Source organism: Neodiprion lecontei, chromosome 1 (assembly GCF_021901455.1).
Source record: "Neodiprion lecontei isolate iyNeoLeco1 chromosome 1, iyNeoLeco1.1, whole genome shotgun sequence".
In the NCBI taxonomy this organism is placed as follows: Eukaryota; Metazoa; Arthropoda; class Insecta; order Hymenoptera; family Diprionidae; genus Neodiprion; species Neodiprion lecontei.
The window spans coordinates 28,942,283-28,966,622 of NC_060260.1; the positions used below are offsets into that span (position 1 = coordinate 28,942,283).

At 36.8% G+C, this 24,340-nt stretch overlaps 1 protein-coding gene across 5 annotated transcripts in view; it reads left to right on the top strand.

Moving 5' to 3' along the window:
• LOC107220400 (protein bicaudal C homolog 1-B) overlaps positions 1-23,907 on the top strand; it is a 48,969-nt gene extending 25,062 nt beyond the window's left edge. For 4 of the 5 annotated variants that reach the window (XM_046746491.1, XM_046746493.1, XM_046746492.1 and 1 more), the window contains 11 exons: positions 11,151-11,230; positions 15,555-15,770; positions 15,857-16,096; positions 16,483-16,701; positions 16,793-17,096; positions 17,294-17,713; positions 17,804-17,905; positions 17,998-18,242; positions 18,399-18,621; positions 19,526-19,645; positions 19,959-23,907. In XM_046746491.1, the coding sequence (XP_046602447.1) occupies positions 11,151-11,230; positions 15,555-15,770; positions 15,857-16,096; positions 16,483-16,701; positions 16,793-17,096; positions 17,294-17,713; positions 17,804-17,905; positions 17,998-18,242; positions 18,399-18,621; positions 19,526-19,645; positions 19,959-20,071 (2,282 nt within the window). In that variant the 3' untranslated portion in view covers positions 20,072-23,907. The remainder of the gene's footprint in view (positions 1-11,150; positions 11,231-15,554; positions 15,771-15,856; positions 16,097-16,482; positions 16,702-16,792; positions 17,097-17,293; positions 17,714-17,803; positions 17,906-17,997; positions 18,243-18,398; positions 18,622-19,525; positions 19,646-19,958) is intronic. The other variant, XM_046746494.1, reaches the window with a different exon arrangement.
• The last annotated feature ends 433 nt before the right edge of the window (positions 23,908-24,340 follow it).

Genomic DNA, 24,340 nt, shown 5'->3' on the forward strand with positions numbered 1-24,340 from the left:
GTACCCATGCACACATCACGCTCTCTTCCTCTCTCTTTGACCTCTCGCTTCGCAAGTCTACTTGGATAATCTTTCGACCTGGCCATGCGAAACGGTTTCTCGATACGAGATTGTACATCGCGTAGAATCAGCGGTTCTTTTTCGGAACAGCAGGAAATCAATATGCGAAGAAGTTGGCGGCAGTCTTGTGTCCGATATCGCAATTCGTCAAAGTTGGCTCGGGCTTTGAGTAAGGTGCAAACAATCGATGCCTTAAATTGAGATATTCGTAAATTTAGGAAGTTGCAGTTGGATAAAAGTTGATACATTTTATCAATTTTATTACGAAATAGTCGTACATCACAAAATTTGTCAAATCGTTCTATTCCTGAACTACGTCGATCTTATTAAAATACAAAAATATGAAGTACCGGAATTATAATCGAAAGATTAGATATCAAATGGAATCTTCGAGCAGTGATCTTTATCGCTATTTTTCAACCAACCAACATTTCCGTGTCGGCTAGCGGTTACGCTTGTTGAACAGTAATATGCCTACATTCGCTGAAATGACAATTATATGAGCATATCTAACTTTTACGTCGAAGCTCGTTACCCGAAGACGATAATATGCACACTTGATGTACAACTTGTAGACCCGATGCCACTCGCAACTATCAGCTGATGTCGTTTTCGAAAAATCGATTATTCAACGGACTATTCGAACTATAAAATACTTGTTTAAAAATATTTTGTTATATCAAATGTATTAATATAGTATATTTTTCTACTCGAGAGAAATAATCGTTAATACTCGTATATGGGCTATTCCGCGTCAACCGGATCAGTCATCTCTCAGATATTTTTTTAATTTGGCATGTGGATTGTGTAAGGGGAGTTAGATTTTTGTGCCAAAGCGCGAATCTCATAATGCAAAATTCGATTTTTTATTAACAATAACAAATTAGACTCCCATTTTTTTCAAAAATTCATAACTTCGGCAACAAATTAGATACAATTTTTTTTTTTTTTTCAAATTACGCGGAAAGCTCCATAGAATTTAAAAAAAAATACGAAATGGTAAAAAAAAGTTGTTATCAATTGTTTATTTAACAATTAATTTTTCAAAGATTTTTAAAACAGTGACCGACACGATCAAAAAATTTTTTTAAAATTCTGACATGTTCCTTGAACTGTACTACAACCTGTGAATTAATTCCAGAGGGGTGTTTTTCTTCGTTTTCGAGTAAAAAATCATTAAAGGTGTCGATGCGCATGAAATTGCGGCGCGTCGAGTCTCTACGTAATGGCGGGCGGCCGGTTGCCGTCCACCGCTACCCCGCGGCGGCGTCGCGGCGTTATTTTAGAGTCATTTTCACGATGTAGGACATGATTGAAAAATCTGAAAAAAATACTGTACCTTCACAAGGCCTGCTCAAAGCGATAAGTGAAGTTTCAAGAATGTGTTTTTCACCGTTTTTTTATTACAGAGATTCGAAATTTGTTATGACGCATTATGATTCAAACATGAATTACGAACACAGGTCAAGTGTTGTTCCAGGATATGGAATACCTGCACCTGTGCATGCGTCACCTAAATCCTTCACTATCCAGGTAGTCCAGGTAGGGTCACCACCTCGATTCCGCGAAGGGGTCATTTGGCTAAAGTCAGGTACATTGAATTGCACCTGCATTATGTTAGCCCCATTGGTGGAATTCAAGCAATTAGAAGAGTCGTTGGGTGGGTGAAGCACTATATTCCAGGATATGGAATACGTCCACCTGTGCATGCGTCACCTAAATCCTTCATTATCCAGGTAGTCCGGGTCACCACCTCGATTCCGCGAAGGGGTCATTTGGCTAAAGTCAGGTACATTGAAATGCACCTTCATTATGTTAGCCCCATTGGTGGAATTCAACCAATCAGAAGAGTTGTTGGGTGGGTGAAGCACTATTCTGAACGAGTATAAATTTCGAGCATTTCAAAATGCATAACATTCAATCGAATACCAGTGTAGCGATCAGTGCAATACATCGTCTCATTCTTCACACAAGTAATTCATTTCTGAAAGCAATGTCTACAACAGATGTGAAACGGTGCTGTAATCCTTTCCAAAGAGTTGGCCATAATTGGGTGCGAAATTTGGTAAAGCCAGTGACACCAGCATTACGGAAAAAGTTTCCGGACCTAGGAGAATATGTGTGCATGGATTGTCGAATAAAATTGTACAAATGCAACACAATTACTCCATCTGATAAAAACGAGGTAAGTGATATGAATCATAATTATGCGAGTGGTGACGATCTTGTTTCACCTTCACCAATTAGTGAACAGAGCAGTGTGGAAATGTTTCTTGAGAATGATATCGGGCAAGAATTGTTGTGTGATGTGAAAGAATTGTTTATCAACGCGAAGTGTGTCGCGGACAAAATTAAATATCTCACAATGACTCCTCGTAGTTGGTCCATCAGAGAATTGGAGTTACAATTTGATTGTTCATATAGAATGGCTCGTAAAGCTAAAATATTGCAAAGTGAGCGTGGATTTGGATCCTCCCCAGATCCAAGACCATCTCGCACTCTTTGTGATGATGTTGTCTCTCATGTAGTGGAATTTTACTGTTCTGATGAAATAAGTCGGATCATGCCTGGTCAGAAAGATTTTGTCACTCTTCGCGATGTGGATGGTTCAAAACATCAAGTCCAAAAACGACTTGTTTTGTGTGATCTGAAGGAAGCTTACGCCGCGTTCAAGCAACAGCATCCGAATGATAAAATTGGATTTACAAAATTCGCGGAACTCCGCCCAAAGCAGTGTATTTTAGCTGGACCAACAGGAACACATACAGTTTGTGTTTGCAAAATTCACCAGAATGTGAAACTTATGTTGGTGGCGGTTAGCTCAATTTGTCAGACATTCAAAAGAACGTACCACGATTTGATAAAACAGATATCGTGTGACTCTCCAAATCCTTTGTGCTATCTCGGTGATTGTAGTAGTTGTCCAAGTTTTGATATGGTTACACACGAAATGGAAAGTTTATTCGACGATAATTTCGTAGAAAGTATTAGCTACAAACGGTGGACTCATACGGATCGATCTGTTTTAGAAACGATCACGCAAGAAACGGAAACGTTCCTCGAGACGCTAAAGGAACAGACGATAGCCCTCAAGAAACATGATTTCATTGCTAAACAGCAAAGTGCATATTTGAAAGACAGAAAACATCGTCTACAACCAGGGGAGTTCTTAGTTTTGGGTGACTTTGCTGAAAACTATGCATTTGTTGTTCAAGATGAAATTCAAAGCTTCCACTGGAATAACAATCAAGCTACCATCCATCCTTTTGTTGTGTATTATGTTGAAAATGAGGACTTAAAGCATAAAAGCTTCGTTATCATATCAGAAAATCTACAACATAATACAGTCGCGGTCCATCTGTTTCAGAAGAAACTAATCGGTAAGCTTTTTGAGTTCTTCGGTAGTGAAGTTATCAAGAAAATGATTTATTTTACTGACGGTGCTAGTGCACAATATAAAAATAAAAGCAACTTCATTAATTTGACTCATCATTTTGACGACTTCAATGTCGAGGCTGAATGGCATTTCTTTGCAACGTCACATGGAAAAAGTCCATGTGATGGCATTGGTGGAACTGTGAAAAGATTTGCTGCACGTGCAAGCCTACAGCGGCCCAATGAAAATCTTATTTTGACTCCAAGGCAATTATTCGAATGGAGTGTGAGTGCATTAAAAAATATCGCATTTGACTTCTGCAGCAACAGCGAACACGAAGAACATGAAAAATTATTGAAGCCGCGATTGAACCAAGCAATAACGGTTGAAGGCACTCGACGATTCCATTCATTTTTACCTCTATCTATAAGAACTGTAGAATGTAGGGTTTACTCTTCCTCTGATGAGTCATTTACCCGTAAATCTATGCGCTAAGATAGCCATGTAAGTTATGACGAAAACCTTTGCTCACATTTCTAAGTTTAATGCCCAGTTTGATCAAAGATTAATAGATTGTATCCATAGAATAAGCGATTTATTTGTATGAAATATATAATTGTAAGTGCGTTCATTTCGCAGCTTCCACATATCTTCGGGGGTGATTATAAGTACTAAAATAAGTAGCAAGTTATGTAATTATTATCATTTATGTGCACTCTCATGGTGCGTAACTGTTATTTTGAATCTCTGTAATAAAAAAACGGTGAAAAACACATTCTTGAAACTTCACTTATCGCTTTGAGCAGGCCTTGTGAAGGTACAGTATTTTTTTCAGATTTTTCAATCATGTCCTACATCGTGAAAATGACTCTAAAATAACGCCGCGACGCCGCCGCGGGGTAGCGGTGGACGGCAACCGGCCGCCCGCCATTACGTAGAGACTCGACGCGCCGCAATTTCATGCGCATCGACACCTTTAATGATTTTTTACTCGAAAACGAAGAAAAACACCCCTCTGGAATTAATTCACAGGTTGTAGTACAGTTCAAGGAACATGTCAGAATTTTAAAAAAATTTTTTGATCGTGTCGGTCACTGTTTTAAAAATCTTTGAAAAATTAATTGTTAAATAAACAATTGATAACAACTTTTTTTTACCATTTCGTATTTTTTTTTAAATTCTATGGAGCTTTCCGCGTAATTTGAAAAAAAAAAAAAAATTGTATCTAATTTGTTGCCGAAGTTATGAATTTTTGAAAAAAATGGGAGTCTAATTTGTTATTGTTAATAAAAAATCGAATTTTGCATTATGAGATTCGCGCTTTGGCACAAAAATCTAACTCCCCTTACACAATCCACATGCCAAATTAAAAAAATATCTGAGAGATGACTGATCCGGTTGACGCGGAATAGCCCATATGTATAACGTCATGCTTTCGTCGGTGCGAAAGGCGCGCGTATTTTTAACGCAAGTTTTAAAATTTTTTGTACCTATACCGCTAATATATAATACAGGCCAAGGTGTTGTGTGGATGCACTCCTATCCGCGTATACGTATCCGCAAGAGTTTAAATACTCGAACCTATTCTATTCGAGGCGGGTGTTAACTTTCGCCCTCAACATTATCGAATCTCGCAGCGTTTCTGACTCTTGAAATAGATAATTCGTTTGGTATTTGGGACAGTGGTTTCAGTCGGTTTACAGCTTTGACAGCAGTTTCTCTGTTCTCTGCAACCATCCTGAAACGTGCACCGAAAAGACGAGGTATTATTACATTGACAGATATGTTCTTGAACAAAGTTCCGTCGACTTTCATTCCGTTCATCGTATATGTATATATATATGCTGCAAATAAACCATGTCATATAACATATGTAAAAGACGATTACATATATATGTATATATATATATATATGAGAATGCTACGGATATTTCATTCATTTCCGAAGAATATTTCGTATAACGCCCTGTTTATCATGTGGAAGAAAAAATAATCATTTCCCGGTTTTTCTGCTGTTGCAAGTGCAGTTTGAAAGTAGAAATTCTCGACAAAGACAACACGGTGTATAGGTTACACTTACACCCAACTATGAGTGTTGTTCCATGATACGTATTACGTCGCGTCACAGCAGAATTTCTTTCTTTTTTTTTTTTTTTTTTTATCTTCTTTCGTTCGGCCAGTAATAATAATAACTTCTTTCTTTTCATACCATCCGGAGAAGATGTCGTGTTCGATAAAATATAAATATTTTGCGGGAATTGTGTAATTTGTTATTACTGTGTTATATACATCACGTTTTAAGTTGAGACAGGTATGATGTATGTATGTGGTTTTTATATGATCTAAAATATTGAATGAAAAATATTGTCGCACTCTGAAATTTATATGACCTTTATTCAAGCGTTTATAAATGTCACCTTGTCCGTTATACTCGAAACTTATCGTGTTGTACGATTACAAGCTTGTATCAAGAAAAATGTGAATTTGAAAAATTTGCCGTTGATTCGTAAAAGTTACAAGTATACGCAACCGGTGTTACACGAGTAATTATAATAAACATGTTTATTACGATCTAAAAAAAGAACGACGTAAAATAAATGTAATATGGGTCATTCCGTGTCAAATCGACCAATGGTTGTACTCGACCCCTTTTTGTTTTGGATGAAATTTGGTCAGAAGTTTTCATTCATCGTATAAAGAAGTTCTGCCAAAGAGAAAACAACAAACTGCCTGAATTCTAGAAGTACGGCCACCATAGAGATAACAGAGACCCTGAAACTACTCAAATGTTTCCTCGTTAGGCAAATGAAAGATTAAATTTTTTTATCTCTTTTTATCTTCTATCCCGAAAATATTTTTATCTCATATTCATTTTCCATCCTCGCGCATCGCACCTCCGTAAGATTGTTGAACGTGGAATGTCAACGGCCATGCACTCGTGCACCGCTTGCACCGTGACTTATCCCGTTTTATAGGTCATCGTTCTATCGCACTCTCGATGCGACGATCCGGGACGACGACCTGCCACATTATAGGTCTAGATATATGCGACGTGTAATACGATTCGGTCGGTGCACTTCCTCGGCATTGGCTTGCATATTTACTTATACTTTCTTTACCATTTATAACAATACACGCATTACGCAGCGCACGACACGCTTTATTTCGAAATTTCACGCCACCGTATTTATTCCTGAATATAGCGCTCTGGCTCATTGTTGTATGCTTGTGTAACCCCATGGAACGATCCTCTTTGCGCGCAACCGCCGTATCAGTACATGTGTGTAATGTGGAAATAATACCGTGTGTAATACGCAATGAATGCGGTGATCGGTATAATTATTAGGACCGTAATAATGCGTGTAATTTAACGTCCGAAACAGCGAATATAGCGATAAACTTTTATAAATATAATAATTACGGTACGCGTACACCTGTGTGTTGTAATTTCTGGACATATTGAACGTCGGTTTATAAGTTTACCGAACAAATTATCATCGTTTGTTGTCACGCTGCTATTCTTATAATTTATGTACAGGCTAACTGTATTTCTAAATTTTTTTTTATCACATAATTAATATATGGAGCGAACGACGTTCTTACGTATGCAGAGATGGTCGATACATTTTCACCCCACGCATGTCATAACTATTTTCGTCGGCAATAATCGTTGAATAATAATTATCAGCAACGCAACTTTCTTTTTGCAAATTTAGCATTTTATAACGGGATATTGTGAGGTACGTGACGCGGAATGTAATTTCATTGACAGGTCAAAAATAAAATTGCTGTTAAAGAAGTAATATGTGATTCGTGATCGATGTTATATCGAATATCTATCGTTTTGGCGATGCTGCCGAATAAGAAATAAGAGCTGAATCACGCGATAGGCTGCACATGCGTGGGAAATTGAATTTTCGAAAATAGTTCGTACAATTAATAATATATTAATACGGAAGTTGCGTGTTGTGACTTTATTCGAAGTCGGGTTTTAAAAACACGCCACATACCTGTGCTAAGTATATGCAATTACGAAATTGCTATGGTTGCATGGTTTTTTTCTCATGCATGAATTTAAATTCATTCAGTTATCCTTTTTCTTTGCAACCGTTGTGTAATTTTTGAATATAAGTGATTTAAATGAGATACCGAAGTTTGTTTAGTTGTTGTTTGCAATAAATATCTGAGAAAATAGGTAATTTTTCTTAAAATCCGAAATATAGCTCTGGCTTCTGCAAAAGCATACTTTATCCTATGAAACTGTATTTTCTTTCATCAGTTTAGTTACTACGTGGAAAAAAGAATCAAATTTTGATATCTAGAATCTAGACTCAAAATTCGAGTTGACATTACAAAATAGCGATTTAGATACAAAATAGGTAATACCGTTGAGAGATTCAGCAGCCAGTTTTTGCGCAATTTTACGCAGTCGAAATTTGAACTTTGAATGTATTATTCCTATCAATTACGCTTCATTTGCTTCTGGAAAATAACGTAAATAACAAAATACAATAGCTAATATTAATTTTCTGACTTTACATCAGCATTCGAGTTTTTCCATATCTGTAATATTTAACGGATAATCGATTAGCGTTACGGACTTATATAAATATACTGTGGAATATGTTTAACGAAGCGAGAATCGATAATATATCCAATGATGGGCTTTTAGTTGGCACATAAATGTACAGACTCACAGGATTATATTATATCTGTATGGAACATCACAACGTCTAACCGTCGATAGAATTAATCAGTCAAACAACTGTCGAGTGTCGCAGTAGTATCAAAATTCATATGAATTTCATGCTCACTGGGATAGTTTAAAAATATAATCGCCGTCGATGTGCAGTACGTTATACACAGTTCGATGGAATAATTCGATTGTCACGCAATGACACGTACCCGACATTCTATTGACTCAACTCAAATCATTGCTATTATAATTCATTGTTACGTGACCTAAAAAATACTAATTTAATGGCCGGTTGCAGCTGATATATAGCGTGTATACATTGCGAATTTATATAGTTTGAATCGATAACGATTTAGTTAAGCTAATAAAATTCTATTCTCTTCGGTATAAACGTGCTGATCGGATATTCCACAAATCACTGAAATTCATAAGTTGAACTGTTTCGCAAAAATCATAAGGTTTTATAGAAAAAAGGAAGTTATTGCAATCACACCGAAAATGAAATGATGAATTTTCACTGGATCTAAGCGTTTCGAGATCTAGAGGATCTCCTCAGATCATTTTCGGATTGACGCCTGTGTGTGTGTATTTATGTATGTATGTGATTAATTTTTTTGTCGGAATATATCTCGAGAATGAGTTGCCGGATTTCAATGATTTTTATTTCAATCGACGCGGCTTTTTCAATCGTAGAACTGATTAGATTTTGGCGTTGATCGGTTCAGAATGTTTTCAATTAATTAAATATCAAAATTCCAAAAAACAAAATAAAGATGATATCTTGAGGATGGATGGATTTAAATGAAAATTGGTACCGCACGGTCTCTTGGCTTGTCAATCACGAATCTAAACTGAGATTTGCAAAATTTAAATTTGGCGTACTCAAGCGGCTTGAAAGAAAATTAAATACATTTAGATTTTGTTGGAAAATTAGTACTCGAACGTTTGTTAGGTGAATGATTACGAAGTTGAGGTTAGATTTGCGAAACCCAAAGTGGCGAACGGTGGAAGAAAAATCTAAAAATATTTGGACGTTGGTACAAATTAGCAGGCGGAGAGTTTTTGGGTCACCGATGACGAATCCAAGGTCAGACTTCGAAAATCTGTAATGGTGGATCCATTAGAGTGGTTAAAAATAAAAAAAATTGTCATATTTTCATGTAATATGGCACGTGAGGGCTTTTAAATCGTTGATCACGAATCGGAAATTGTAGTTGAAAATTTGAATTGGATATTAATTTTTTTTTTTCTGTGAACTTGGAACCTCCGGTGCACGAATGGAAAGTTCGAGGGCTGGCTCGTGGCCAGCCCAAAGCCGCTTGTTTTTTTTTTTCTCTCTTACTTTCAACTTTCGATTATTGAGCACAAGTAACGCGAATCCTCGGAACGATAATCACCACAGGCTCTGCATTGCAGATGTGAGATTCGTTCATGAATTCAAAGAATAACGTGTTCGGCATGGCGCGTATATTACGTAAACGATGATGCTGCAGAATTTGCACGCGAATATCTAATATATCCAACGAATTCGTACAACGTAATTCTGAGAATCTTTTCAGGAAGATCATACGGCTCTTTTTGCAGACCATGTTGAATCCTTCATACTGTTTGACTGCAGGAAACTTGTTGTATATTATTGAGAAAAATTTCATTCGCTACAGTTACTGGGAAATTTTAGTAATCTGTGAATCGTTACACAATAGCGGTTACAATATTTTTTGGATTACAGAAAAACATCCAACAAGAATAACTATTTATTATATACCGATGTTATATAGCAAACTTTTAATTAAATACTGAATTTTCTTATTATTGTGAGATTAAATCTGTCCGTTTAGTTCGTTGTATTTCTTCAGTTAAATAAAGCATAAACGTCGATCGATCATTGCACCAACATTAAATTATCCCAATAGTTATGCAAGAAAATTTAGTGTGAGGTGATGATAAAAAAAAAAAGAATGGCATAAATATGTACCAGATTTTCTGATTGCAGTCACAAAACTCATTTTCATCTTGCACGTAGCTGCGGAATTAGTCGTTTCGTTGATGGTAAAAAATGCAAATAGTTTTAGGATTATATAATAATAACCACAAGTAAAAATTTCTTTCGCTAATATAAAAAATGCAACATGCCATAAATTATGTAGTAACGAATATCGGTGATAAGTTAATATTGGCACTATATTTACGACTTGCTGAGGAAAAAAAAAAAAAAAAAAACGTTTCAACGCAGCTGAGCTAATTTGATTATAGAAAACATCCAAAAATGTTATTCCATAAGCTTTATTAAACTTGTCCGCGACAGTTGGCTGTGTTTGCCGATTGTCACAGTTTTCTAACCAATGTCTGCGGTGGCCTGATTTGCCCAATTGGTCTCGTCCCGTGCTAATCGATCCGTAATAAGCAAATGCAAAAAGAAAATAATAACAACACTGTAGAACAAACGTGAAAAATATTATTCACAGTAGGTGAATATATTTAAATACCGTATACTATGTTCAAAGACCATTTATTCGAGGGAGGGGGAAAACTTGTCCACGGTCGTTTTTTCGACACTAATATGTCCCAGGGAATTGCTAATTGTATGTTCAGTGTACGATGTTCAAAATCGTTGAAAAATACCCTGTATATAGATAAATATATAGGTATACCTATGTGCGTGTGAATGCGCATAACGCGTGTGAATGTAATTATTGAAATATACCTATGATTACGAAATATTGACTGACAGCGGACGATTTTGATATCCGTGTAAAATAGAGAATAGTCTCCCCCCATCCCCCCCGTCCTTCCTTGTAATTCATGTTTACGATCACGGATGAAAGATTGAGAAATTTTCCTCTTGTCCGCGTGTTTTTAGATCACACTGAATCTCGATTCGTTGTACGTAAAATGTAAACCATTGAAATTTATCGATTTGCTTCAAATCTACCGAGTTTTAATTCCCACGCCGTAGGTATTTACATACTGCATTATTATGTATTCTGGCAACGTATTTATAAATTAATGATCTTCCAGATCCACACATAAAGGTTGCCGGTCGACAGGATGACGTAAAAGCAGCCAAAGAGAAGATTATGCAAGTACTGGACACCCGGGTGAGTTTGATATGGCATTTAGATATAGATTTCTGATTATGAATTCACTCCCAATTATTTCATAAATGTGCCGACTAATTGTAAAATCGTGAATTTACCGCAAATTATTGCGATCTGTATATTGTTCAGGTTTACGATTTTTAGTTAGCAAAACTCTACGTTGAGGGGTAAGAAAAAACTACTTATTCGCTTAACCGAATCGTTTATAATAATTGTCTCCTTAACCGCTAAACGATATAATTACCGGATTCAAACGTTAATCTGTTAAAATGATCAATACTGGTATATAGTTGTTACCGGTGGATATATTTACAAAGGTTTCATGAAATCAATAATTATCAAGTTACTAGACAATTATCACTTATAGGGACGATTTATTAGCAATTGATATATAGTTGGGTTAACGAAATTATGATTATTTGTTTGTTCCACCAAGACGGTCCAGCCTTTTTATTTAACGTTAACTTAATAAGTTTGCTTCACATACGGTGAAGATGTAGCATTCCATCAAGAGTTATCGCAAAGTGACGGCAAGATTTACATACCTATCGCGTAAAAGTTAAATTTAGCACAATCGTTAAATTTAGAATTTATGCACGCAACGACTATCCACTCCTACATATATATACCGTCTTTAAGATCTCGTTTACCAGACGCGGCACAAGTTGCCCAATTCCCAAACATTAAATTCTGGCGAAAAATTTTCGACGACGCAACCGAAGGGTGCAGATCTTTATACAGTGAGTAGATCGAGTTTGTAATGACTTAATTTTAGGAGAAAAATAATGTCGATTTATAGAAATCGAAGAATGATTAAAGCATCTCGATATTCCGTTCATCCAAAATGCAAAACAAACAAACGGTGCAATTATTTATACAGACGCGAATGGCTGCAGCACCTACAGGCTGTCACATATGTGCTGCCGACTATTGAAACGTGTCATACTAATACATAATGTGTAAGGTATAAGGTATATTTTTATATTTTCTACGATCGCATAATATATATGTCTCTGAGATTTCTATAATGTGAGGGGGGTGATTTCAAGCCATTTGATCTTTCGACTTGTCGGTTTGGTCTATTAGGTATAATTTGAATACTCGTCGATCATTATCATTTGCATAATGCATTCATTTATACTCGAGGGTCGGTACTCAAATATTCTAGAGAATATTTTCTCTCAGCCATCGGTTGACGTTGCGATGAATGTACATATCGCACTTACATGCGCCGCCGTATGCAATGTAATAACTTTTCATTACCCGGTGTGTGAATTTGCTAGTTGGAGAGTATAAGTCGAGGGATTTTACTGACAATCGTTGTGAGATTACCGTTCGACGGAGGAAAAACGATCGTCGTATATACGCGGAGTTTTCGTAATCTTATACGTTGTAATTACCATTCTCCGACAATTAACAAAGTAAGACGACCACATTTTACCTACTCGCAATCGGACGTGTACGGCAAGTGTCTGTTGGTATTATATACGGCTAGTTATTTCTCTAGGAGAGGGTGTGCTATAGGTGGTATTTGGTTGTTTCAATGCCGGAGAAAAATAATGTGACACCCCTGCAGGGCTCTGTTCCCGATCATATCCGGTATTCGATGAACGGAATAATAGTACGTACGTATGTACGTAGGCACGTATTACGAGATACAACAGACACTGTAACGAATAAGTAGACTAGTTTTAATTATAAAATAACGCAATCTCAGCTTCAACGGCGTAAAGTTTCCACTGCATGTAACGAGTACATGCGTATACGTAATCTACATAATAATTCAGATGCATCTAAGTTACGTATCGTATACAAGCTGCTCCAAATTGAACTCAACATTATTGTTGATTAGAATACGCGCTTATCGGTTTTCTTTCGCGTATGTGAAACTTTTAAACCGGTGGTGGTGACACAGTTGTCAAGCTGTCTTACCGATTCAATTTACTGATCGGTATTCGTTGTCAGTGTGCGTACGACTGATAAAGTATTTGTTTTCTGTCGGGAAAATTGACGTTTACGTCTTACGTAATGACGATTAAACGAAAATTAGCACTACATTTCGGTCGTGCTGAACACATGATATATTAATTTGTTTTTTTTTTTTTTTTTTTTTCGTCGCCAATTTTCCTGCCCATCGAGATGACGCGCAAGACCCCGTATCAGCGTATTATTGTAAATACGTTTTGATAAATCAAGGAACCTGATATTTGTTTCGCGTATTATAGGCTTGCGAGAAGCGGCCAGTGTGACGTGGGCGGCAGACTCATTGGCGCCAGAATATCTGTGTGTGTGTTTGCCTGCGTGAGTGTGTGTGTGTGTGTGTGTGCAAAGCTGTGCCCAAGGCAGACCGTCGTGTAACATCTCGGCAACACTTGTCATCGTTTCTTTGCGGTGCGGAGAAGGCTTATAGCTACTCGTATCTAGCTAGCTAGCGATAATGGGAGCAGAGGGGACTTCGCAACGTCTCCAAATGTTCCACAGATTCCTGTACGTTTCCGTTTCGTATATATATAATATATACGCTTTCGTTCCTCGGATTTATTATTACAATGTCAACCGCATCCACGTTTGTTGCTTATTTCTTAATAAAAACGGTCCAACAGATTATTTTTCGATTTATACTATTTGATTTTTTATTAATTTCCTCCGTCCTGTTTTTATTTACCCACTTTTAGTCTTATTTTTGGAAAATTTTATTCAACGATGGATAATTTCCCCGCGCTTGTGGTTGACGTAGGTAAACGATCGGCAATTTTATACAATGTCAATGAAACAGTTATTATCATACGATTGAAGATAATTATTGATTGGAACGGTGACGGTTTTATCTTTTAAATTATTGTTATGATTAAACTTATTTTTTCGTTATCGTCAGGCATGAAAAAATTACGAAAGCAAATCTGTGCTATATATGTACAGTTATGTATAAGACAGTGATTACAATTTATCAAAGCGTATCATTTAGTGTGGCAAGTTGTTTTTTTTTTTTTTTTGATGTTTTTTTTGTTGTTGTTGGATCTTTTTTTTTTAATTCGATTTCGTTTATCACGTCTTTATTTAAGTTTGTTTCTTTTGTTTCTTATTGTTTCATCTTTTGTTTCAATGCCTCCCTTATTGCGCGGGCAAACTCTGTCGTATTAAACGAGTTACGTAACGCGCGTACACTTATCTTTACATTATGCACGTTTATGCGTAAGAGCAGATGAGAATTTTTATGCCCAATCAAAGGCGTGAAAGAGAGGATTTAGCGACCTTGCTATTTCACAAGCAAGGTTTTTGCTGTGATCACGTTACTGCAGCTCAACGATTCCCCCTCGTCAATCTTTACACGTTCCAAAAACAATAAAACAATCGTACCATCGTCATAGGGACAGAGTTTTCTTAAGCGTCAAGTCTCGTTTGAATCGTTCTGAATTATTGTTTTCAATTTAACATTCTTGACGCGTAAAAATTGTAATCCTAAGTATTTGCTGAAAAATTCTTATTATTGTAAAGGTTTGTCCGAAACAACGACTAAGCAATCGACTCCAACGATCAAAACACACCATATACTCTATAAAAATTACGTAACTGAGTATATTTATATGTTGTATGTACATAACGGCAATAATAAAGGGTCAACAATCTTTCAGTTGATCGTGTTTGACGTCAAACGATGTAGCGAACAGTGCTATTATTCAGGTCAAAGTCGACTATTGCGAATATTATTTACCCCGGAGTTGTGAAAGTTCGCACACTGCGCAATAAATTTATGTGGAAACAAACTGTCCTAGATGATGTTTTCTCTTACTACTAGTGCCTGTGTCAATAAAGTTTATTAATCAATATTGCACATCTCTTGCTTTATTATGTAGGTATCTTCACGATGATTGACTTTCAGTTCTTTGCGTCTCCGTGTCATTTGCTTTCATTCTTCCCATTGATTTCATCGTTTTTTCAACCATCGAACTTCCGCGTCATTTCTCCTCGTCGACTAATCGCTGTTGCAATTGCCGTATGCCATAGATCAAATAGGATATTCCACGAAAACGTTCGCTACTCTAGCTTCAGACGTTTTTCAAGTGTAACATTGTCATTGATCTCTGTATAAAATTTGAAAACCCGGTGCAATATCGTCAACGATATGCAACGAAATCAACGTCACACGATCTTTCAAGGCGATTATCGTCTTACCGATTAGTCTAACAATAAGTGTACATTTACATCGTTGCCGCATGTTTTACGATCGGCATATGTGTGGTAGAAAATTTGCCGAACTGTCCCATCGACTGACGAATTACTTCGATTATAAGTTTATTCTCATGTGTTATTTTGTTCCTTTTAGCAAAGCAACCGTGTGACCATGAAGTTAGACGTAAGCTACACCGATCACTCCCATATCATCGGCAAAGGTGGACTGACCATAAAACGAGTTATGGAGGAAACTGGCTGCCACATTCACTTCCCCGATAGCAATCGCAGCAACGCTCAGGAGAAGAGTAACCAGGTTTCTATCGCCGGGGAAATGGGTGGAGTGGAAAGGGCACGTGCCAGAGTTCGCGTAAGTTGCAACATCGTGTGAAAATCGTCGACGATACTGGTTTAATTTTTACTTGATGAAGATAAATATACGTTTTACCATTTCAGAATCTTACGCCGTTGATATTTTCTTTCGAACTTCCGATAATGGGAGCCATGCAAGCACTGCCTGATGCCACATCGCCCTACGTTATAAAAATTCAGGAACAGTACAACGTTCAAGTGATGTTTAGAACGCGGCCTAAACTCCACGCTACTCTCGTTGTGGTAAAGGGATGCGAGTGGGAAGTGTCCCTAGTCAAGGAGGCGACGCTTTTGCTTATCCGTCACATGTGCGAAAATTTGGCCGTGAGTATAATATGTGCAATGTTTCGAGTTTGGACTAGTTTCCTTATTAGCATCACTCGTACTGTAATTAGACAGCTAGCTTCAAGTCGCTAATGTCAACTCATTTTGCGCGCGACGAACTTCAGACTATAATCTTATGCCGTGTCGAATCTTTAGAGTATAACCAGTTCATGGACGTGTATTGCAAATATAATTTGCACGCATGCAGCATACCCGGTGTGCAAGCAGCGTGACGTAACGATTTTTCGTTGCTTATTGAGCGAAATGTAGAGCTGTAATCGACGGAAGAAAAAAAAATAAAAAATGCTTGTTTGCCCGTATGAACAGCACGGCTCACTCAAGTTTAACGAGGTCAATGGTTGAAATTTGCCAAATGTCAATTGCAGAATCAAATCCAAGTTCAGATGTCGGTTGAGATATCTCCCCAGCATCACACCATCGTACTGGGTAAACAAAGCTGTAATTTAAAGATGATCATGCAACGGACAGGCACGCAGATTATGTTTCCCGATGCTGGAGATCCTAATATTCCTAGTTTGAAAAAGAGCAACGTAACAATTACTGGTGGAATTCACAACGTTTATCTTGCCCGTCAGCAGCTGGTGGTGAGTGGAGAATTTATGGAAAGATGAAGTTGTGTGCGGTCAAATATCATCCGACACTAATTACGAGGTTTTTTTTTCCCATTTTTTTCAGGGTTCCCTACCTCTAGTCTTGATGTTTGATTTACCTGAAGATTCGATGAGCTCCGTTGATTCCGACAATATCTCTCAGTTGATGCAATCACTCGACGTATTCATCAATGTTCGTCACAAACCAAAGCAGAGTACGCTCTCTGTCATCATTAAAGGAATTGAGAGAAACGCGAGCAACATATACGAAGCTAGAAAACAATTACTTGGGCTAAACGAGCCCAGGATTCACGCGGAAATACCTGCTACTTATCACATCCCAAATGCTAGCAACGTATATCAAGGGAACGCAGCTCTCGGCGGTGCTGGTAAGTTTATACTTTGTTCAGTCTTTATAATAATTTAAATTTCTATTCTATCGTAGCAGGGCTATGATTCTCAATACTTACCACTGTGATTCAAAGAGTGAAAGAAATAGTAATCATATTTTAATCGGTCGACAAATTCCCGAATCATGTTTTTACGCTACTCTACTCACTGTGTTCATAATCGAATTTCATCGCAGGTTCGAGCAGCATCAATGCTTTAACGGACTTCTCCAACCTGTTGACAATCAACACAGGAAACGGTTCCCACCCAATGTCACCCTTACCACATTCTCCAAATCCTGTGGGTCTTTCCCCGCATTGGGGACTTCCACAGCTCGCCCCAATGTTCTCAACGTTACCATCCCATCATCATCATCATCACACGTCGTTTCCGTATCCCAACTTCAATCACCTCTTGGCCCAACACCACTTGATGCACTCGGGAGCCAACAATCTTGGACCCCATCACCATAATATGACCAGTGCCGCTAATTCGATGAACCATGGAATTCACAACCTTGGAAACAGCATGGGAAATGGGCTGGGGACATCGATGAATAGTAGTGGTTATCACACTCTGAACAATTCATCTCTTGTCGATCACAAAGATGGCAGTGGTGAGTGAACACGAAATTTTACTCACGTTACTAATCCTGTTTTGCTTTGATCTAGGACGATCTCAGAAACGTTGTACAAAACTGTTTCAGCCTGTTCGTCGCTTAGCAGTTTGGCCAGTTCACTGTCCAGTCCAGCAATTAGCCCGCGTAACGCTTCGCCAGTTAATCCCCCAGAGACTAGTACGAATATAGGTAAATGAAATGAAAACAAAAAATGATTACTATTTCCGCGTGTGGCGGATATGGAATTTGCTCGAACATTTTGTCACACATTTTATTTTCAGACTTATCTAGTATGCTCTCCGATCTTCCGGATCGTCGAGCACCCGGTTGCGAGAAGAAGACTCTAGAAATGGTGGCACACAGCAACCTGACACCGTTTGACTATGAACAGAAAAAGTTAATGGCCGTTCAGGCAATTCAAACAAAGCCTTCTCCAACGGATTACAGAGTACCTACTTCCGCGTGGGCTGGTTATGGGCTAAGCCAAACAGTTTCGACAATGCAGAGTGACAAAGAAGAGAAGACTGTAAGTAAACGCCACTGGAACGGATTGTATATCAGTCATTTATAGTGTTATTAAACATCTCATAGGAGTACGAACATTTTTCACAACACTATGTCCTGAACGTGTCGAATTTAATCCACACACTTTTAATATAACGTGTTACTCCAATTGGTTTAGGACTCTACATTTAGTCCGGCCGATCTTTGGAAAGAACCTACAACTCCAATTTACAACACCCTGATGGATTTTGGTCTCCCTGGAAGCACCGGAAAAGATCGTATTGGAATGTCATCCAATTACATGGATCACACACCTACGTCACAAATAAACAAAATAGTTTCGCAGCGCTACACAGACCTCGGTGTGATGCTGGCCAGCGTTGGGTTGGAAAAATACATACGTAAGTCTTGAATAACTGTTCTTAATTCGCTCATTCTGTTCTACTGTCTCATGTCTTTTTGATACAGGCGAGAGTAGTCTATGTTTGAATGTTAGTTGAGATGATTTAAAATATATAACAGGATGTCGGAATTGCAGTAATTTCCACTAACGTTTGACAAATTACTTTGTGCTACTTGGTCGTTGGTCTGAATTGCCAAGATGCCAAATGCCAGATGTCATATTCTTTCAATTACTAATTGTGATCATTGCAAACATCTAAATTCACCTTATTCATAAATTACTAAGAAGAAAGTCAAAGAAAGAGTATGTACTTGAACTAACAAAGTCTTCAATTTTCGCTGTAATTAACTTTCTACTCGATCGTTACAATAGATAGCGCAAGAGTTAAAAAAAAATTATCTAATTTAGCTATCAGTCCAAACTATTCTCGCCTGCATTCTATACTACGAAAAAATCTAAACTGCATCTGAAAAATTAATGACAGCATTGACGTAAATGGCGTAATGCTTAATGCTTAATGCTTTTGCTTTTTGCATGCATATAATAAACAGTGGGTGCTTGAAGTTTTTCGTCTTTGGTAGATGATCAAGATTTGAAACGATTCAATTTCTCTCTTTTGCATTCGTATCTTTTCGAATTTATTCTACATTTTTTTTCTACCAATTTTAGTAAAAAACTAGGGTTGACATTATCGAGACTACTGGCAGCTCGAACAGAATTAACAACATTCTGTTCGTTCTTTATGTATTTCTACAAGGACATTCTTTCTTGATTCTATTTTTCTCTGCTATTTCCTTCTGTTGACTCATTTCAATGTTGAATTGAAAATGCAGTCAGCTGCGATGGCGCTACGTAGTAGGTATAAGTTTTCAAATCGGCACGGTGGTGTTTATGCTCGACAGGCTTGTTCACGTCTCACGAGGTGGATATGGCGACATTTCCATCTCTGACCGAAAAGGATCTATGCGAAATTGGAATAACTGCTTGGGGTGCCCGGCGCAAAATAATGCTTCTAATATCTGGTGCGTAAGTGGGTTTTGGCCACACATGCTTATTTATCTTTTCTATAGACTTTCCGCTGCTTCGTCATTGTAAATGTAACGTTGTCGCGTCGAGGATACCGTACGGAAAGTAGTCCTGCAGTCAAAAAATTTAAATCAAATGGAATGCCATTTTTTCTTCTTTTCATTTCCTACTTTAACAAAAAATCGATAGATATATGATCATTGGGTAACCGTAAGACCTTCTCTGCGATTTACCTTGTGCCTCATTAACGTTGTGTGCGGGAAAACAGAGTCTGTATACCTGCCCTCTTTGGGACACTCAATTTTACAGAAATGAACAAGCGCTCTAGCCCATTTTCCGGCAGCGCAGCGCCAGGTGCGGAACGCAAGACATCAGCCGCTGGCTCAGCGTCGGCAAGCAAGTGTGGCCTGGACAATTGGTAATAAAAACTTTAAGTCGTGCTACCGAGACTCACCCGGGCCGTGAAGAACCCACGACCCGAAAAGAACTGCTGTCAACGGAGTCCATTTAACCCGAATTATATAAACATATACCTGCGAGAAATGTAACGGATTAGGAATAATTTAACGGCAACACGGAGTTGGCATTTTTCATTTGCCAACCGGTCATGAGAATATAAGAAGACGGTAATCGAACAAATACAAAGTAAAGGTACGATGCAAGACAAATACGATGCAAGACAAATAACAACAACAACATAAGGCAAAAGACAAAAGTAAATAAAAATATTTAAAACGTTCAGAAAAATTATAAAAAAAGTCTATAAAAAATAATAATAATTCGTTAAGAGTATAAGCCGTTTAACTTAAAGTAAGCAAATGTTCGGGACAATATAATAGGGAAGTGCCGTTTGACATTTAAAAAAAAAAAAAATAAAAAAAAATAAATAAAAAAAAAATCATGCATGTTAGTTTTGTACTTGGAAGAGAATAGGGTAATGATTATTTTTGTAACCGAGAATCGTTGATAATCCTTTTTTTTTGCAATTTTTTTTTCACACACATTCGTCACTCGTACTCTACCAAGTGCGTTACATAGGTTAAGGAAATAATCGTTACTATTTTCATTTTTTTTTTTTGTAATTTTTTTTTTTCTTCCTTCCAAAATGATGCTCAACTGTTCCACGATAAGGTATGGTAGTTAGAATTGAAAATAACTCGCGAGTGCATGATTTGCTAGACGTTCTTTACTTTTCATTTTCTTTTTTTTTTTTCCTCTTTAGTTAATCAATCGTTATCGATTATAGGTTTATAAATTATAGCAATGTCTTTATGTCGTGTGTTTGGCTGTGTGTTTATGTGTATCAGCTGTCGGAGAAACAGACTGCGTTCAAACAAGTACTGCGTTTCTTAATTATGCAAAATTACAGTAGTTTAGGGAGGCTTTAGACTTGAAGATGGGCGCGGGGGTCCCGTTGGCAACTACATTTAGCGCCGTTCGAAACTTAGCGGAAAATGTTTAATTCAGACTAAGCTCGAGAATCACTATACACCACGTAGGAACGTTTCAGCGATTGAAAATCATGAATAATATCGTGCGAAGGAAATCGGTCATCATGTGGCGGTTTATTTTTTTTTTTCTAAAAAATTGGCTATTACTCGAAACTCACTGCAACGACAACCCAGAATGACAATAATCGTGTATAAGCTTTAGCCAGTTTTTCGTTCTTTCGGAAATACTTTTAGTTTTGGTATACGAGAAATATGTTTACTCTTTTGTGGATGTTGTGGTGAAACATATTTATTTGACTGTATACAGAAGCGCTGACGTTTTTTGCCAGTATAAAATATTTGTTACTATTGTGTAATAATGATTTTCCCTCTATTCCATCATTTTTGCAATGTCCCCATTGCAAATATATTTGAAAAAAGTACAATTTTTTTTGTAGACACAGAAACTGTTTCTTAGAAATTATTTCTATTTGTTATGATATGATGCATTTAGTGCCCTTTTTACGTATACTTGGAATATCATGATATGATAAAAAATGAAAGGGAAGCTAAGACTGAACACTTGCACTGACTGGAGTATAAATTCAAATATCACTGTGAAATTAATCATTCGTCTTCGTATGTAATAATATGAATTTTTTTTTTTTAGCGAATTTTATTTTCCATCCATATTTTTTTTCCTCGGTTTTGTTTTTTGCGATAGACTTTGATTGACTATTTATGGATACAAATAATGCGTGCAAGCAGTAGCGGTAATAGTCAACAGCCGAATTGAGAACGAAATAAATTCGTCTTAGGTTCACAAGTTGAATATAACTTTGTTTTCTTCAAGATTTACGCTGGCGTGGGTCAAAATTCATAAAATTACATTTTGTACATTTATATAAGGTACATATCGCATGTTTGTTGGCCCTTACTGGAAAGTGTACTTCGTGCATGATTTTTCCCCGCATGATCTTCAACGAGGTTGTATTTTATCTGTTGTTTTCTCGAGTTTTATAAAGTAACAAAGTATTTATTAATTGAAGAAGGTCGCTAAATGTACGCCGCTCAACGGACGCAAATTATATTTAAGAAATATTAGATAAAGGAGATAAGTATGAAGTGAAATGAGTCGTAAACGTATATATGTTGCTCGAAGGTGCGGACTATGTTTTATTAATATGGTGGCAGCACATTTTTAACGAAAATCCACTATATAGATGATGAACAATAACGGTTAATACAAATACATTATATTGCATCGCGCTTAATATTGCAGCTGCGGTGACAGCCTAATTTGGAAAGAAATTATAATTTTACGAACCTCGGATGTGTGAAAAAATGAAAAAGCTAGTAGTCCTTAAAAATCATTTTACGAAAGTAAGATATTCCATTTGTAACTTATAAATTATTCTAATTTTTAAAGTATTTTTTTTTTCTTTTTTTTTCGTCAACCAAAGAATGCGTTAGGTAATGAGCTCAGCTCACGTACGCGCCACTTGCAGTGACTTGCAGTGACTTGCAGTGTGTATACGGTATTACGGGCCAAGAAGTCAGCTTTTTTTTTTTTTTTTTACCGATCTGTTTCCATTCGCGCATTACTGCCGTAGCATATCGTTCGTATACTTTGATTACACTTCAACACAATCTCGAAATAGGGCGAATTTGTGAAGAACCGACATAATGGGGGGAAAAAGAAAAAACTGGCATCTTGGTTCTGACGATGCAGAACCACCAGCTGGCCTTAAGGGGGTGCCCCTGGTCGATTTCGGCCTTGAACTATATATCTCAAAATATCTAAGTCCACGTATCTTAAACGCCGAAAAGGGTATACAGAATTCTGAACGAAAACAATGCAATCCATTTTCATTTGAGGCAGTAATAAAAATGTATTGGAGTGTTTTTGTTCATAATTACGTGCAGGGAGAAGACTGTCAATCCATTTTTCACCTTCACATACGTGGACTTGGATATTTAGAGATATACACGTCAAGGTCGAAATCGACTTGGGCATCGCTTTAAAAAAATCGGGAAGGCATTTTTGCACGAGCTTCTGAATGCCTAGCGATCGATTTTACCGCTGAGAGTTGTTGACTAAACTTGAGAAGTTTTAAGCGTAAATTATTACTATTATTCAGAAATATATAATAAGTAATTAAAAATGTGCCTGTGTGATCGTCTATATTATTATTATTATTATTATTATTATTGTTATGTTGTTATTATTATTATTATTAATATAAATATTATTATTATTATTATTACTACTACTACTTTACTATTGTCATGGATTTTTTTTTCATTTTGTTGATAGTTTGATGTAGTGAAAATAACATAGAATTATATACTTACAATTCACTTCTACATTTAATTAATGCGAATCGGTGATGTAATTTGTGCCGGTTTCTGATGCGATTCCTACGCGTTGCTATGCGTCTACCTATACATGCCATTATATCAATAATAATAACGATAAATATTTTGTATTGGTGAAACGAATTCCATTGCAAGTATCCAATTCGATAGATTTTCTTGTTGTTTGTAATGAAAGCGATAAGCGTTGAAACTTTTTACGATAATATTCAACATAGGGAGAGATAAACGAAAAAATTTATGTCGCAAATTTTACGGTAGACGCTCGCTGTTAGCTGCGGGGGGATGAAGCTACGGCGTATTGCATCGCATGTCCGTGATCAGATACCAAAGCAGTTTGGATATGACTGATTCAACGACTGAAATGTTCCTATATAATTGTTTAATATTTAGTTAGATTAATGATTGCTGAAGAATAAAGTATACACCTAATGACGTGTAATATATTTAAACTAATCTCCTTTACATCGGTTATATAGTCCAGCGTCCATCGTACCTGCGGGGCGATTAATTGAGATTACGCAATATACGAAGGAAAATATGCAACATCTTCAACTTTTTATACATTAATTTTTTTCGCTCAACTCCCTTACCTTAGTTTGTCATCCTTTCTAACCGATTCAAATATTTATTATATATATATATATATATATATATATATATACACATACGTGTCTATACATATTATATACACACACACTCACACATACCTTATACGTATAGAGATTAGTATTTTTTGACATCTTTTTTTGCATGTGGCAAATATCATGACACGTAACAATATAAGTACCTCTGAAAGTCTATTCGTTCAAATAATGTTACGATCGATATACATTCACTAGTAAACTTACTATTCCATACATATTGCCATTACGGTCACGATAT